The sequence below is a fragment of the Phascolarctos cinereus genome, unplaced genomic scaffold (assembly GCF_003287225.1).
Source record: "Phascolarctos cinereus isolate Bilbo 61053 unplaced genomic scaffold, phaCin_HiC Scaffold_5;HRSCAF=322, whole genome shotgun sequence".
NCBI lineage: Eukaryota > Metazoa > Chordata > Mammalia > Diprotodontia > Phascolarctidae > Phascolarctos > Phascolarctos cinereus.
In genome coordinates, this window is record NW_027555958.1 from 471,260,432 (window position 1) to 471,276,467 (window position 16,036).

At 39.1% G+C, this 16,036-nt stretch overlaps 1 protein-coding gene across 1 annotated transcript in view; it reads left to right on the forward strand.

The window, feature by feature from the left end:
• Nucleotides 1-16,036, forward strand: part of LRRC7 (leucine rich repeat containing 7) — a 588,365-nt gene that overhangs the window by 494,807 nt on the left and 77,522 nt on the right. Inside the window, 2 exon segments of the mRNA XM_020993127.2 lie at nt 3,319-3,468; nt 9,460-9,579. Of these exon segments, the coding sequence (XP_020848786.1) occupies nt 3,319-3,468; nt 9,460-9,579 (270 nt within the window).

A 16,036-nucleotide genomic window follows, 5' to 3' on the forward strand; every position in this document is an offset into this window, starting at 1 on the left:
GCCATGTGCAACCAGAGGTTTTGGTAGGGTAGAAGAAAGAGGAGATAGGAGTTTGGGAATTCATTTTTTTCATTGTGGGAATCAGTTTGCCTTATCAAATATGTCATCAAAATGACTGTTTCAAATAGGTATGCTCATTCAAATTAAAGGGAGGTTTTCAGACCAAATCTGTTCATAGGACCCATTCTGACCCTGCCTTATCTCAAATAAATCCTTTCTTGGCTCCATGTAGACAGATAACATGGAGAGAAAAAATGTTTTGAGCCACAGAATACAGCATTATTTGGATGTTATTTGGATTTGTAGACACAACGATACATGTTAACAAAATAAGACAAGTAACAAACAAAGGTCTTAAGAAACTTTTCAGCGCTATTTTTGAATGAATAGAATAGCATTCAGTTCTCTGGGGGTGATAGGAAGGGGAATGAAAACAAATAACAAAAAGCCCATGTGATCCAAAACATTGCTGCCCCTGATTTCACAGCTAGAATTTCCAATGAATAATAAGAGTGATATTCTCTAGAATTAGCAGGGACCTGATGAGTGGAAACAAGGATGGGAATGGAGAGGAGATGGACGATCTGCCCCATTCAGTGAAGAACTGACTAGATAGACATTTTCGGTTTATCTGGTATAACCCTTTTCGGTAGTGAGCATGATTCCCACACTAACTCTTTATGTTATCTTCCATAAGCCTGATTTTCTTCAAAGTAACTAGCATAGAGACAGTTCTCAGCAGCTTCTCCTTTAGTTCTAAGACACTGAAATGCCTCAGGTGATGTGAAGGCATCCCAAGTCCTGGCAGCCAGGAACAGTCACCTTCTCCCTCTTACTCCTCCATCTAAACAAACCACACCACTAGCCACTGAACAGCCATGCTAACCAGTCTACCTACCTTATTCCTAAAGATGCTTAATTAATTCCAAGCAATGTAATTCAAGCTTTTCTCTGAAGTCCATTCTGAGGCATCCATGATCCTTGGAATTCCTTCTATGGCAAGGTCACAGCAGAACCATAGTGTGCTTCCCCTGAAATTCACCCAGGTCTCTAGAGTGAGCCCTGATGACCACATTCCAGAGTTCTTTGTCCATTTTGCAAGAAAGAGAACTTCTGAAGTTCTGGCCCTCCGGGGAGCCAAACGACATCCCAGGTGGTGGAGAATCAATGTTTTCCTTGGAAAGGGAGCTACAGAAATAAATCCCAACTCCAACCCCAAACCCTGCTTTCCCTTCTGTTTAGCCATAGAATGGAGAGTCGACATCTTTTGACATTTACCTGTTCCTTTAAATCCCTTGTCTTCTCCCCATCCCTAGCTACACAACAGTTGTTAAGAGCAGAAGTTAAAACACTTTTCATAAATGCTCCTTCCTGAAAAAGGAATTAGGGTAATTAAGGAATCATTCATGCTCAAATAAGCTGTTTTGCATCCTGTGAATACCCTGTCTTGTTCATTTCAATTCTGAAGTGATGACATTAAAAATGACTGGGTAGAAGAAATTCTCTGAGATAAAATATTTTCATACAAGGTACCCCAAAAATCTTAGTGCACGTTTAGACTTCAGCAGCCTTCGAGTCTCCTCACATATTAGTGTATTATAACTAGAGTACATTTTCATTTTGGAGTTCAATGAAACTTTGATGTTAAGGATTATTACTTCACTTTTCAGAATGTCACCATCAGATTTAGTATTTCAAGTTCCAAATCACATGTATATAGTTCTGAACACTTTATTAAGAAAAATGGATGAAAAGACTGAAGATGATTGACTTCTGTGACTCTAAATAAGAAAACAGTTTAAAGCGGCCACATGAATAGATGGAGTGGTAAGGTCCCTGAGGTGCAGGGCTGCAAGTGCAAGATTTGGCATGAGTATGGAGTTTCAATCCAGGCTTTACTTACTGCTCACTCACACACTCACACACGCACACTCAGACAAGCCACTGCTCACCTGAGGGGCTTCAGACCTTAGAGGCAGAGGACCCTTCTAACTCTACATCTTTGATCTCACTTGCTTTTACTAGTGCATCCTTATTAAATCAGGCTTGGTACTGTTTCCTGAGAGAATCCTTAAAATGTCAGCATTTTAAAAGGAATATTCCAGTGCCTGAAGTACTTTAGATTTACTCCTTGAGAGTCATGGCTTCACAAGTACCATTTCTGATTTCCAGAACATGTGCATACGTATTTTGCTGTGGAATGTTAATTTGTGGATAAATAACGTTTACAACTCAATAAATCAGAGTCCCCTGCTAAGAAATAGAGTTCAGTTCCTCTACTTCCATGTAAGTTCATATAATTTTATGGAAAGAAAAATTAGAAAGATGTGCACCAACGGAAAGAGAATTGCTCTCGGAATTAGCCGACATGATCTACGCCATATCTGACCTTAACTCTTTCTGTGACCACTAAGAAGTTGCTTAGGCCTTATGGGTCTCAGTTTCCTCAAATATCAAGTTAGGGGACTGAGCTAAATAATGTCCTAGAGTCCCAAAACGACAGAGTTGTTTGAAAGTTCTACTTGACTTGGCCCTTTCCTTGGCTCAATTTAGCCCATGGCAAAAGAAGATGGAAAGGACAAAGAAAGGCTGTGTCTATAACTAATGAATTTGGCTATTTTAATTTAATCAAAAATTCCATCAGACAAGTGGTGATTCAGTCAGTTCAGCTGACTTTTTTTTAAATACCAGTGTTCTCGTTGGTTTTTCACCTTTCTTTGTAACCCCCTTCTTGGCACTGTGCCTGCCCCATAGGTAGTGCCTAATCAATGCTTGCGGATTCACTTACTGACTTGTTGGGTCTCTAGACACTAGGATAATTATGACTGTTAACTTCAGCCTGTCCAATTTTCTCAATTGAAATCATAATTACAAATTGAGGTTTTAAAAAATATTTGTAGGATAGTTTCATTACCGAGAAATCTCTAGCATTATTTCTAAGTGATAAAATTGGGGTTTCACTGTGGTTGGAATTTGTTAAATTAATGTGTTGGGCCACAGATAAAGAACAGTGGGTCAGAATGGGCACAATCACAATTTTTGAAAGATAATTTTATGTCATCAACAGTGACGAGCCAGTGTTCAGCAAGACGGGTTGTGTTTGCTTTCTGTCTTTGCCATAGTTTCAGATGGTTTTCATTCTGTGTATAACTAACACTGTTACTTGTAAGCTTCCGTCTAATCCAGTGCATGTTTCGAGAAACAGCTTCTTGTTGGCCAGCCGAAAACTTACACTCTAAGGATTTAGACATATTCGTGTAATAATGTGTTCCTGAGCATGTGTCCACTCCCTGTCACGTGATTATTTCCTCTACTCAGAATGCTGCTTACAAACCCGCCACAGTTAACCTTGGCATGCTGCACTCTGGAGGGTTTTCGGCCGTGCATGCAGGGAGAAGCATGACTTTAAACTTGCAGACTAAGTCTCTGTATGAGAACCAAACGCACCAGCAGCTACCTCTCCAGCATGTAAGTATGGACCGGCCTTGAGGGGCCAGTGTCTCCAAAGCTAGTTAATGTTGTCTGTTCCCTCATGTTCTCAACTCGTAACGACGCCATGTGTTTCTTTGGTGCTCCTCCACTGTCCAAAAAGCATCAGGGCCAATATGCCTGCTGGGAGCAGGCCCTGCCATGGGACCAACTGGCTGTCAGTCCCTAGCTGACAACCTTGCTTTTTGGATTGAACGGCTCATGTGGCTTTGTGTGTTGCTTCAAGGTCCTTTTATTTTATTTTTGAGATTGAGTTTTAGCTTTTGTTTACGATGCACTCTGGATACAGAGCTGGATCAAAAGTGTGTTTTCAGTTCATTAGTTTAAGACAGGGATCTTGTAGTAACCTTAGAAATTATGTGCCCAGTGCGCCATTGTCACTTGGTGGGAAAGGCATTGCTCAGGAAGCCCCAGGTTCTAATTCCAGCATTGCCCCCTCCCAGAGATGTGTCCGTTCATCTCTCAGAGCCCCACTTTCCTCCTCAGTAAAGTGAGGGGACAAGACCACATGATCCCTTCTGGCTGTCTCAGGGGGCAGGGCTCAGGGATAGAAGTTACAGAGAAGCAGATTTGGGCCAATGTTAGGGAAAACTTCCTGATAATTAGGACTTCCCACATGTAGAAGAGGTTGTCCTTTGAGGGTTGGGTTCCTCCTCATTCAAGGTCTTCAGTAGAAGCTGAAAGCTTGGTCACCAAGAACACTCCAGAGGAAATGCTGCGTCAGGCACAGGGTAGGTTCAGTGGCCAACCAGGGCCTTTCCAAAGTGAGATCTTGGGGGTCTTTGAAAATTCTTTGGTTTTGCAGCCCTTCAGAATAGATCCATAGAGAGGATGCTCTCTGCCGCAGAAGGTAAAGAATATGTGTGAATTATTGTAAGACACGCTGGGCCAAAGCCCATAGGCGTCTGTTATTTTCTGGCTTTTTATTAGGTGCTCCAGATAGCAACTTTAACTGTCAAATGTCCTGCAGGGAACCCTAAAGAATTAACTCAGCATGAATTATGATATACCTTAAAGATGTTCCATATCTGAAGTGATCCACACCTAGGATATTTCAGGGTCTATTCCGGCATCTGACGGCATACAGTCATGACCCACAAGAGGTATCTTCAAAAGTTGCATTAATTTAAAAGCCAGGAATCATTCAAATATTAAGAGACTGCTCAGACTGTCATAGAGTCAACCCTTCAGCATCTGCATTAGTAAAAGTAGATATAATATGTTGAAGAGAGGAGCAAGGGGGCTAAGAATGGGGAGGGATGTATGGAGAAAGAAATAGAGTTACACTTTTGATAATCCCCCAAAAATCCACTATTGGGACTACAATCTTCGACTTATTCAAACAAATTCACCTTCCTAATCAGTTCACTTCAGGGGCATTAACCGTGCTGTGCCTTTTCTGAGTGCCCGTGAGCTAAATGCACTGAGCATGACCTAGAAAGACTCTCAGGACCAGGTCACAGTTTTTTATGGCTAAAGCACAAACTGAAGAATTCAGTCCAAACATGGCTAATCAGAAGACCTTTGCACTGTTTTGCCAAAATGTCTCCATATCTGAATCAATGCTATCAATCTCTACTTCACTGAGTTTGCAAATGGTGTGTCTAATAGAGTTCATGAAGCTTCCTAATATATCTTAATCACAGATGCAAAGTAGTTTAACCACTGGAAAAATATTCCTAAACAAAGCTAGCATAAAACTCTTCAAAGAAGATCCTAAATCTTCATTTGACATAAGTTTTCCCAAGTTCCTTCAAAAATATATATTTAATTATAAAACTGAATTGGTTAATTACCTTGTAAAAGCTATTTCTGAATTAGGATCAATCTATTTTGTGCATTTGCTGTATTTATCCAGTACACATATTTATACATTACTTTATTTATATTATTTATGCAGTACATGTAGGGAAATGAAAATGAAACAGTCATTCAGATTTGGTTACACATGCTGCATGTGTCAAAATTTTTTACTAACTTTTATTAGATAACAACACTTTTAACTTCTGCATAAGAAAGCTACAGCATAAATTATTTATAATTTTTTTTAATGTAATTGGATCCAAGCAAATGATGCCTACTGAAAAGATTTCAGTAGGGATCAAATTTAGTGTGGGTTTAGTCACATCATAATACTGTGGGTTACAAATCTTTCAGGGAAATTCATAGCTATACTCTATAAAAATTTTGTTCCATTTATTTTTTATTACCTATCTTTCATGAAGAATTATAAAAAATGGCATTTAGCATATCCATCTGATTAAATCCTCATATCCTAAAGCCAAATGGACAGGAAGGTTGATGCTAGTGAGGGGGACACTAGAGGACACTTTCCCCATCCCTGGTGAAATGTTGACTTTGACCGGATGGAAGCAGAGGTGAGAAGCTCAAATTGGACTTTTGTGATGATTTAGACAGAAGCTAGACACAAGGCTGTCTCTGCATTGGCTGTGAAAAAATTACTAAGTTAAAGAACAGTGTGAGATTTCAGAGTTGGGTGTTTACATGAGTCGGTCAGCTATCCTCAAGAACTTTGGGCAACGTCTGCTCGTATTCAGGGCGCCCATTCTAAATTGTAGTCCCGTCTTCATTGAAAGAGGTCCCATAAACCCTGTACTCCAAAATAATGCATTGTTATCAAATTGTCCATAATTCAGAATCTTCCCCCAAATTAAATTAGCCTTCTCTAAATTATTTTGAAATGAGAGGGTTTTCCCCCCATACCTAGAATTCAAGGGCTTGGTTTTGATACATTTGATCATGTCTTCTTTCATATTTCATTGATTTTATTCAGTTGAGAAAATAAACCTCATTTCATTTTAGACATGCAGACAAATGTTGGGTCCAGAGTGTTACACACCATCTCTGCCTGACTTCAGGCCTTTCCCCCAAGCAACAATGCACAAAAGCAACTCAGACTTCTCAAACTCACTGGGTCTATTTGGCTGTTGTACATTTGGAAATGCTCCTTCTGGCTTACCAGGTGGGCCGCTTTCATTTCAATCCAATTCAAAAAGTCTGGGTCAAATGTTTGCCTTTCAAAAGCAGCCTGTCCAATTTTGGCAAATAAGCCTCAGGTGGTTAGTTCTCCCTTCTTTCACACAAGAGCAGCAACATTTTCTGTTTCATTGGGGTTTGTTTTGCTTTCCTTGAAATCTACAATGAATGTGCCTGCCTTACAAAAATGCCACCTTCTTGGTATTGATAAAAGAGATTTTTTTCAGAGAACTCCTTCAATTTTGGTGTTCAGCAAAAGTGTCTTTAAAATTTGCATGGGAGGACCTGAGTTCAAATCTGACCTCAGACACTTCACACTTACTAACTGTATGACCCTGGGCAAGTCACTTAAACCCATTGCCTCACCAAAAGAAAAAATGTGCCTAACTACTTTTCTCACTGAGTCCTAGAAATAGAGAAGAATGTGCATTGAATCTATTGTTCTGGTTGGGGGGAAAAAGACCTGAGCAATTTATAAATCAACAAAAGGCCTGGATTATTATGGGTTTAGAGGTTCCCTCATCAATCCTTTTTCACTTTTTAGGGATTTTTACATTATGTGATAATTGTCTCACCTCCTATAGAACCAATGTCAATGCAGTAAACAAAGTAAGGTAGGCACATAATTAGCTTAGTAATTAATTATAAGGAGAGATGAAACCACCCCAAGTGGGAGGATCAGAAAGGAGAGGTGCTTTATTGAATTCTTCAGACAATTCTGTACAATGCTACATTCTACTACCTAGCCAAAAGAATATGCATTATCCAGATTTGACAGACAGAGGTGAAAAAGAAAAGAATGTGCCAAGAGTGGAAGAGCAAAGTCCATTGCACAAAAGTTCCAAAAAACCACAAAAAGTTTGGGACAAAAGTTCCAAAAGTCTTCATGCTGTTCTAAAGCCCCACACCGAGACGTTTGGCAGGCCCTGTATTTTAACTTCTCGGTTCTCATATTCTTCGGAGTAGCTACAAAGGTTATACTTAGGGGAACTGTGTGCCCATATATAATTGCATAGATGAAAAGCTCTCGGTCCAAAGGAAGTGAAGACTAGAAACATAAATGAAGGGAACCAAGGAAGTACTGATGAGCACTGAATAAAGGGCTACATATTATTCTTGAGGGAAACATGTTATTGAGAAAACTCAAGTACATGTGATTTTTTTTTCAAACAAACTAAACATAAATATTGGCTTAACTAAGAGTATTCTTTCTTTCACTTCCTTTCTTTTATTAAATGTTGTTGTGGATTTTAAAAAAATAACATTTAGGTGGGCTTATTAAAGGAGTGTATGCTTAGGATATACATACATAGAACATGGGATAAGCAAAAGTGGAGAATCTAGAGTCTTTTTTACTCACCATTAAGACCCTGCCTACGATGCTTCATTGGTGTTCCTGTGTTAACTTGTTAATTTCATTGGTACAATAATTGTACAAAATATATTTGAGACAAAACGCATATCAATAGAATGCTACTTATCCATGCCATAGAAGTCACTCAGAACGGGAACCAAAAAATAAAAAAGATCCACATTTCAAATATACGTTAATAAAATTAGCAATTAATCAATTGCAATCCTTTTAGAAGTACATCAGGCCAAGGAGTGGGACGGTAGGTAGAAAGCTGCCCTTGGAGTCAGGAAGACCTAGGCTCAAGCTACTCAACTTCTTGGTGACCTGGGCAACTCTTTAAGAGTATAAATTGCACAAAAGTTACTGATCTGCATTGCTAGAGGAAGTTTACTAATGTGTGTGTGTGTGTGTGTGTGTGTGTGTGTGTGTGTGTGTGTGACAGAGAGAGAGAGACAGAAAGAGAGAGAGAGAGAGAAGAGAGAGAGAGACAGAAAGAGAGAGAGAGAGAGAGAGAGAGAGAGACAGAAAGAGAGAGAGAGAGAGAGAGAGAGAGAGAGAGAGAGAGAGAGAGAGAGAGAGAGAATCAGTCTAATTTTCCATTTTTTAGGATTAGAGATAATTTAGTATATCCAGCAGCGCAAGAGAGAAGGAGGTAAATTCTCTTTCCAAGACACTCTTGTATGGACGTTTCTCAGATTTGATCACAGACTCCACAATTAGTCTTGTGTATAGCTGCCAGTTCCTTTTGGACGCGGCTTTTGGAAACACATACAAAACTGGCTGAGAGGAAAGAGGCGTGGCAGGGGTAAGATCCTTGCTGTGCTCACTGAAGAATCACTGGGTATCAACAATAACAACAAGGGATCAGATGAGAACAAAATAATTACGAAAGACGTAGCCTTTAACAAAAGAAACATAATATTATTCATACCAATCAATTAAATAACATTGTGTTCAGTCCAGTTGATGAGCTATTTTACCTGTTTTCAATAGCATGACATTTTTATTACATTCTTGAAAATGATCGAATCTCCTATTTGGAGCAACGGACAGTGTCCCAAGAGGCTACATCTTGCTCACTGTTAGAACTGACACCCTGTCAATGTGGTGCGAGATAGAAGCCTAGCGTCCTACAGCCTCGGCACTGGCACAGCCTTACGCCATTTGACATAGGTTAGCTGCTTGGAGTTCATGGATTATGGTAAGATGTTTGATTATAACATAAAAGTTTTGATTTCTACTGTTAGTAGCAAGATGATGCTAAAGAGACAAACTAAGTTTTAGGTACGTTTTCTAAAGTACTTTTGATTAGCTTGGCTGTGATTTTTTTTTATTTCATCTACTGTGAATAATCTAGAATAATGTTCCCAGATCTGTTCAGGAACCAAAACAAATGGAGGCTGTCATTGAGATGTGTGTTCAGTGCTGCCACCTAAGGCAGTCATTTTGTGGTCCTTAGCCAGTAAATCGAATATAATCATATTTCAAATTCAGGTTAAATACAGTTCTGCAATTAAACAAAAATTAATTTTGCCATAACAATTAGGCACTCATTTCAAAAAAAAAGTCTTTAAACTTCTGTTACATCAATTAAGACTGCCATACCGTTTTTACAATAGACCCCGTCCCAGCAAAGCAACATTCTAGACAATGGACAAGAAGATGTATCTCCCAGTGGCCAGTGGAATCCCTATCCACTTGGGAGGCGGGATGTACCTCCGGACACGATTACTAAAAAGGTAATCTATTCAAATTGATAACAGAGACCCTGGACCCTTGTGCGATTCATTGTAATGTCTGGTCTGTATTTTGTGGCTTGATATCACTTCTGCCTTTATAATATATATTTGCTAAATGTTATCTAACAAAAAGAAGCAGAATATAGTAGAATCCTTTTTTTAAATATCCAGAGTCATTGATGCCAGATTTTCTATATTAATAACAAGTTTTGTTTAATAACACCTCATACCTTCAGTATGCACCTGAACTTGTAAATTTATCTCCCTAAACCACCAAGCCCAGGTACACACCTAGAGGCTTAAAAGTATAGATGCCTGACTGTCCTGAATCAGCCACTACCTGTGTGGGGCCAGTTGGACTGTGGTGCTAACTCAATCATTTGTCTGAAGTGCCCACCTCCCAAAAGAAATGGTGGCACTGATCCGAGCCTGGCACTGTGGCATCAGGCCAGCTGCATAGTTGTGACTGTGCACTGCAGATAGCGTTGGTAGAACTTGGGTGGGCTGTCAAGTGAGAAGGTAATTACTAGCATGAGGGCCACTCTCATGGTGGTGCCATCAGACTCTTAGAAGTTATTTTATAGACTTCCCACTCTACACTCACACATCAGGAGACCGTGGGAAAATTCATTTACATAAGATAGCCAGATTTGCCATAGCAAGTTTAAAATTCATCATTTTCCACAATGCCATGTGTTTACTGTATTATAAGGTTGGGTTGTGTTCAAGAGTGTGGTGCCTTGAGTCGGGTGCTTCTTGACAGTATTAGTTCCAACCCTCTCTGGCTGTGTGTCTACAGGAAAAGACCCCCTGTCCTTTAGTTTCCTCATCTGTAAGACAGGCATGAACATACTGTCATCACCTGCTTAAGAGGGTCACAGTGAGGCCAACTCTTTGTGAGCATTAAAGTGGATGGCAATGGAAGGTAGGAGTAATAGTAATCGCCATTGCCATGGTTGTATTTTAGTTGAAAATAGGCTCAATTGATCTCTGGTACACTTACATGGATAATAAAAAGTAGGGGTCCTTGGGCATTTCACTGTACTCTCCACTTGAAATTTGCAAAATAACACATGGATCCAACTTTCTCCTATCACCCCACTTTTTCAAAAAGATAATGGTAAGACTGGTCCTGCTTTGGGGGAAGTGTGTCCAGTTTTTATTAAATATGATAATGAACAATATTTGTCACAAACAGAAGTATAAATATTATAATATTGTAGGCATTATTATAAAAGAGATTGACCTGGTAGACACTGCTGGATCCAGTGTTTTTTTTTCCATTGGACAACCCTGCCTCACTTTAATATTTTTAAAGAATTCATTTCTTAAATGAATTTAAGGTCTATTTGTATTCATTTTTTCATCTGTAAAATTTCCATTTTTTTCCCAAAGCAGTAGAGGGAGACTTCACAAAGTGTTTGATCTATTCAGAATGAAAACACCACAGAAAGACAATGCCTACTCAATTTCTTAATTGTTTATTTCCAGTTATGTTCAGATATGTCAGGTCCAATAGTCTGAATAGACTCACTTTCAACTCTTTCATCTTTTGTCATTTAAATTATAATTTTAAAATATGTTCATTCTTCCGTTGGCCTTTGCAGAAGGTGTAACTGTAGAGGGATGAGAATTCTTTCTAACACCACTGTCGCCATCAAGTATGTTTTATTAAAAGTTCACCCTAAAAGTTGGCTTCCCAGCTTAAATCCTAATATCTTGTATTTGATATACTTGTATCTAAATTAAATTCATTTCTATCATTGCCTCATGAAAAAAATCTATAACCTAAATTTGGTTTCTTCAGTTGGTTGTTCTTGGAAACGAGAAAACTGAGGCCCAGATTGTCTCAAAGTCATCATTAAAGATGGAGCCAAGACTAGATCCCTTTCAACTTCATCTGAGCCATTCCCATTCTAATTGTATAAAGTTGTTTTTTTCTAAATAACTGAGAGTGGTGATACTGTGAGGTTAAGAATGATTAGCAAGCTCTCTGCTGCTGCTTTCCAAATCCATGATGAAGAGCAGAAGGCTGCTTTAGGCCAAAGACTCCCTTCCCCAATTAGCCCATCTCTACGTCCTCTACATCTGCTTCATCCCTGTGCATCCCAAATCCCTCTTACCCTGCCATCTCCCCCATTGTCCCCTAAAGGGCTACATTCAGTTGTTAACACATCACTCCATATTTGACCTTTCCTTTCTCACACCTGCTATCTTCTTCTAGGTGTGGAAACCTGGATCTCCACAGAGCACACTGCATCTCTAACCAACCCCCTCTAGTTTGGAAGGTATCTTCTGTCGTGCCCCCTGACATTTTGGGTGGGGGAAAGACAGTGAGATACAGATTAAGAGGACCTGAGTTCAAATCCCATCTCTGATGCTTACTACCTATGTAATCTTGGAGAAGCCACTTCTTTGAGCCTCATTTTTCTTCTCTGAAAGATGAGGGGTTGAACTAAATGGCCTTGATGAGCTGCCATCCAGATGGAAAGCAGTGATCCTGTGATCCTTTGCTGGGTCATCCATCATGCACCATGTCCATGCATGGATGTACCCTAGAGTTCTGTCCTTGGTCCTCTTCTTTCTCTATATGCTTAGTAATTATTATCCACTTTATGAGAGCTAGAGGGTAGCACAGTGCCCAGAGTTCTGGGCCTGGGGTCAGGAAGACACGAATTCAAACCCATCCACAGACACTTACCAACTGTATGGACCTGGGCAAGTCACTTGACCTCTTTCTACTTCAGTTTCCTCATCTATAAAATGAGGATTTAACAACACCTCTCTTACAGGGTTGTTGTAAGGATCAAATGAGACAATATTTATAAAGGGCTTAGCACAGAGCCTGGCACATATTAAGTGCTATAAAAATGCTTATTACCTTTCCTTCCCCATCTCTGTGCAGATGACCCCAGATCTAAGTCCTCTCCTCTCTCTTGAGCTCCACACCTATATGACCTACCACCTGATGGACATCTTCACCTGGATTTCCCATAAGATTCTCAAACTCACCATGTACAAAACAGAATACTCCATCTTTACCACTAAATCAAACCTCTTTCTAATGTCCTGGTTTCTGCTAAGGGTATGACTATCCTTCTAGTCAGCCCAGTTCACACTTTTCAAGTCATCCTAACTGTTCCCTCACCTTCACTCCCACATCTAATCATTTGCCGAGCCTTATGATTCTACCAACATGACACCTCTTGCACCCATCCCCTTTCCCCATTGCTGCAGCTACCAGACTACTAGATTCTAGGCCTTCACTGCCTTTTGCCTGGACAATATTAGGCAAGAGCCTAATTGGCCTTCCATCTTCAACATCTCTCTTGCCAATCCATCCTCCACATAGCTGCCAAAGCACAGTTCTGATATTTTTAAAGTCATGACACTACCCTGCTCAAGAAGTTTTAGTGACTCCCTATTATCTCTAGGATAAAATAGAAGATGATTTGTTGGCCACTTAAACCCTTCACCGTCTGGTTCCAACTTCTCTTTCCAAACAATTTCCCATCATTCCTTCTCACATATCTATGTTCCTGTCCAAGTGATCTGCTTGCTGTTCTGCTTACAAGACATTTCACCTCCTACCTCTGTATACTCTCTCTCTTTGCCTTTGCCTGTTGGAATACCTAACTCACTTAACTCATGTCACCTCCTACATAAAGCCTTGCCTGACCTACTAAGCATTAGCTAAAATTACTTTGTATTCATTACCTACATAATTTGTATTTGCTTATCTGTGTATATGCTATCTTCTACCCACCCAGAGGAATGGAAGTTCTTTGGGGATAGGAACCCTTTCCTATTTGTCTTTGTATCTCTGTAACCCAGCACAGTGCTTGAACATTATAGGTGCTATGTAAATGCTTGTTCAGGGGAACTGAATGATTTGAGCCTTAAGAATCAACAATGTATGCTTTCTTACTAAAGCAATTGAGTAAGTTCTTTCTGGATTACTTTGGGCCTACATAATTTCAGCCATAAATTTAGAATCCAGTTACTTTTCCTCCATGCCAGTCCATCAAATCCATTGCAAGTTCCATTCTTAGCAGCAATTTCTAGGTGTAAAAATCTGTGCAGTTGGCTCTGGAAATTACTCTGTCTTGGGTTTGTTTGTCAGATTAGTCAAGCATGGCCCAAGAGTCATTGATCCAGCCGAGCATTTATGCAGGGATGTAGCAGAATCAGTAATTCCAACCCTATTACAGAGTTGTTGTCTTCTTTTGTTTTAATCATGCATCTATAATCCATAGGTACATGATTGGCACCTTTTAAAATAACTATCAGCCATAGTTTCCTAATATGTACAAAGACCATACTTTTTAAAATACCCCATTTATACAATATCATGTTATTTTAAGTTAATGCAATTTATTTATTGAACATTTGTCAGTAGTCTGATGTATGGAGAGTACTGTGGAAGGTGCTAGAACTAAAAAAAAAAAAAAGAAAAGAAAAGGAAACAGTCCCTACCTTCAAGGATTTTCCAATCTACAAATAATTAAGTGAAAATTAAAATGAGTGACATCAAAGAGAGTTGAGAGATTTTTAAAATATCTGATCTATTCATTTTACTGAATAAAGTTTAGTAGAATTAACAAATATTTACATTGTTGAGTCTAAACTCAACCAGCACACTACATATCTCGCTGTCCCCAAGCCATGATGTCCATGCCATGAGACCAATTTTTACATCATATCTACTTGTCTACTCCAGCATTCTTACCACCTACTGATAGCCCACCCCACAGATTTCTACCTTACTAGAAATAGTAATCAAATCAATTCTACCATTGTTCCAGGAAAGGATCTGTCAGTTGGGTGCCTTATGGATGGACTTACCATCCTTATGACTCTCCAGAAAATTTCTTCCCTGGACACCACTCACTTATGTGTGTTGTCTCCCCATATTAGAATATAAGCTCCTTGAGGATAGGGACTGTCACATTATTGTGTTTCTCTCCACAGTGCCCTGTTACATACATAATGAGGGCTTAATAAATACTTTTTATTCACTAACAAAAATAAGTTAGTATTTCTTCATTATTTTTAAAAATTCTATAAGAGTATTTTAATAATATCTAGGTTTTTAAAAATTAGAAAATATAACTCAGGATCATTTTTTTAATGATGCCACAGGCTCATAGACTATATAACTATACCACTTAAAACCATGTGTCATGGATACTATCATTAAGAAGAGAGTCAGTGCTGAGCATAATATATAGCATCACAAATAATGAAATTTACTATGTCTTAAGTGATAAGAAATCACTAGTTAACTATATGGTAGTTTGGTTTTCAAATCAATTATCTGAAGTCTGAACTTCAACTTGTTTGAGCAAAAATTTTAACGCCCAAATTAGAAGAAAGGATGAGATAAGAAAATAAAATGGAATGCAATTAAAGCTACTCTAACTTGGTCTGTTTAAACAACCTTATTGCTCCTCTTTCCTCCGCCAAAAGATGAGAAATAGATAAAGGAACAGATAATGACACTATCATCATTTCCTGAAGAAGTTTAACCAATTTAAAGTAATCAGTAAGGAAACCAGAAAAGCCCAGAGTCTGTCTCAATTAGCAAACACTTGTTTTCCTTGCCAAGGCAAAGAGTACTCATTTGCAAAATCTGATGAATAAAATTGGTTGAAGATTATGAACATTAGACCCTTATGAAATATCACATGGCACAAGGGAAAATGAGTTTGGAGAAAGTTTGGCATGGGATCCATTTAAACCAGAGCTTTCTAAGGATGAATGTGGAAAGAGGACAACCAACTGACCAAAAGTTTTGTTGTTTTTGAGTCTTTTCAGTCATGTCCAACTCGTGTCCAAAACCCCATGTGGGATTTTCTTAGAAAAGATACTGGAGTAGTTTACCATTCCCTCTCCAGCTCATTTTACAGATAAGGAAACTGAGGTAAACCAGGTTTAGTGACTCACCCAGGACCTCACAGCCAGTAAGTGTCTGAGGCTGGATTTGAACTCATAAAGATGAGTCTTCTTGAGCCCAGGCCCAGTGCTCTATGCACTGCAGTGCCACCCAGCTGCCTCAGACTCCAAATGGGAAAGACCCTTCAATTTTTCCATAATAATTTTTCCAATTGTTTCCATGAGCGACAGACAAAGTGACATATGTAGACATCCCAGATCTCAATGTGACAACTGAAGAACTGACACGAAAAAAGACATGGGAAGAGCAGCTGGTCTAGCCCAAATCTACAAGAACACTTGATATGTGCAAAAACAGACAAACTTTGTTTGAAAAAATACTGATGATTAATGCCAGGTAAAGCATAAAACAAGGAGTGAGGTGCCCACCAAAGGTGTTAGATACTGTCATGGATAGTGCCCAGCGCAGAGTCCAAACTGGAGTGTGATTTCCTACAGATGGAGAGGTCCTCCAAATGAAAAGAAGAATAATAACAAAAATGCTAGCAGCTGACATTCATAC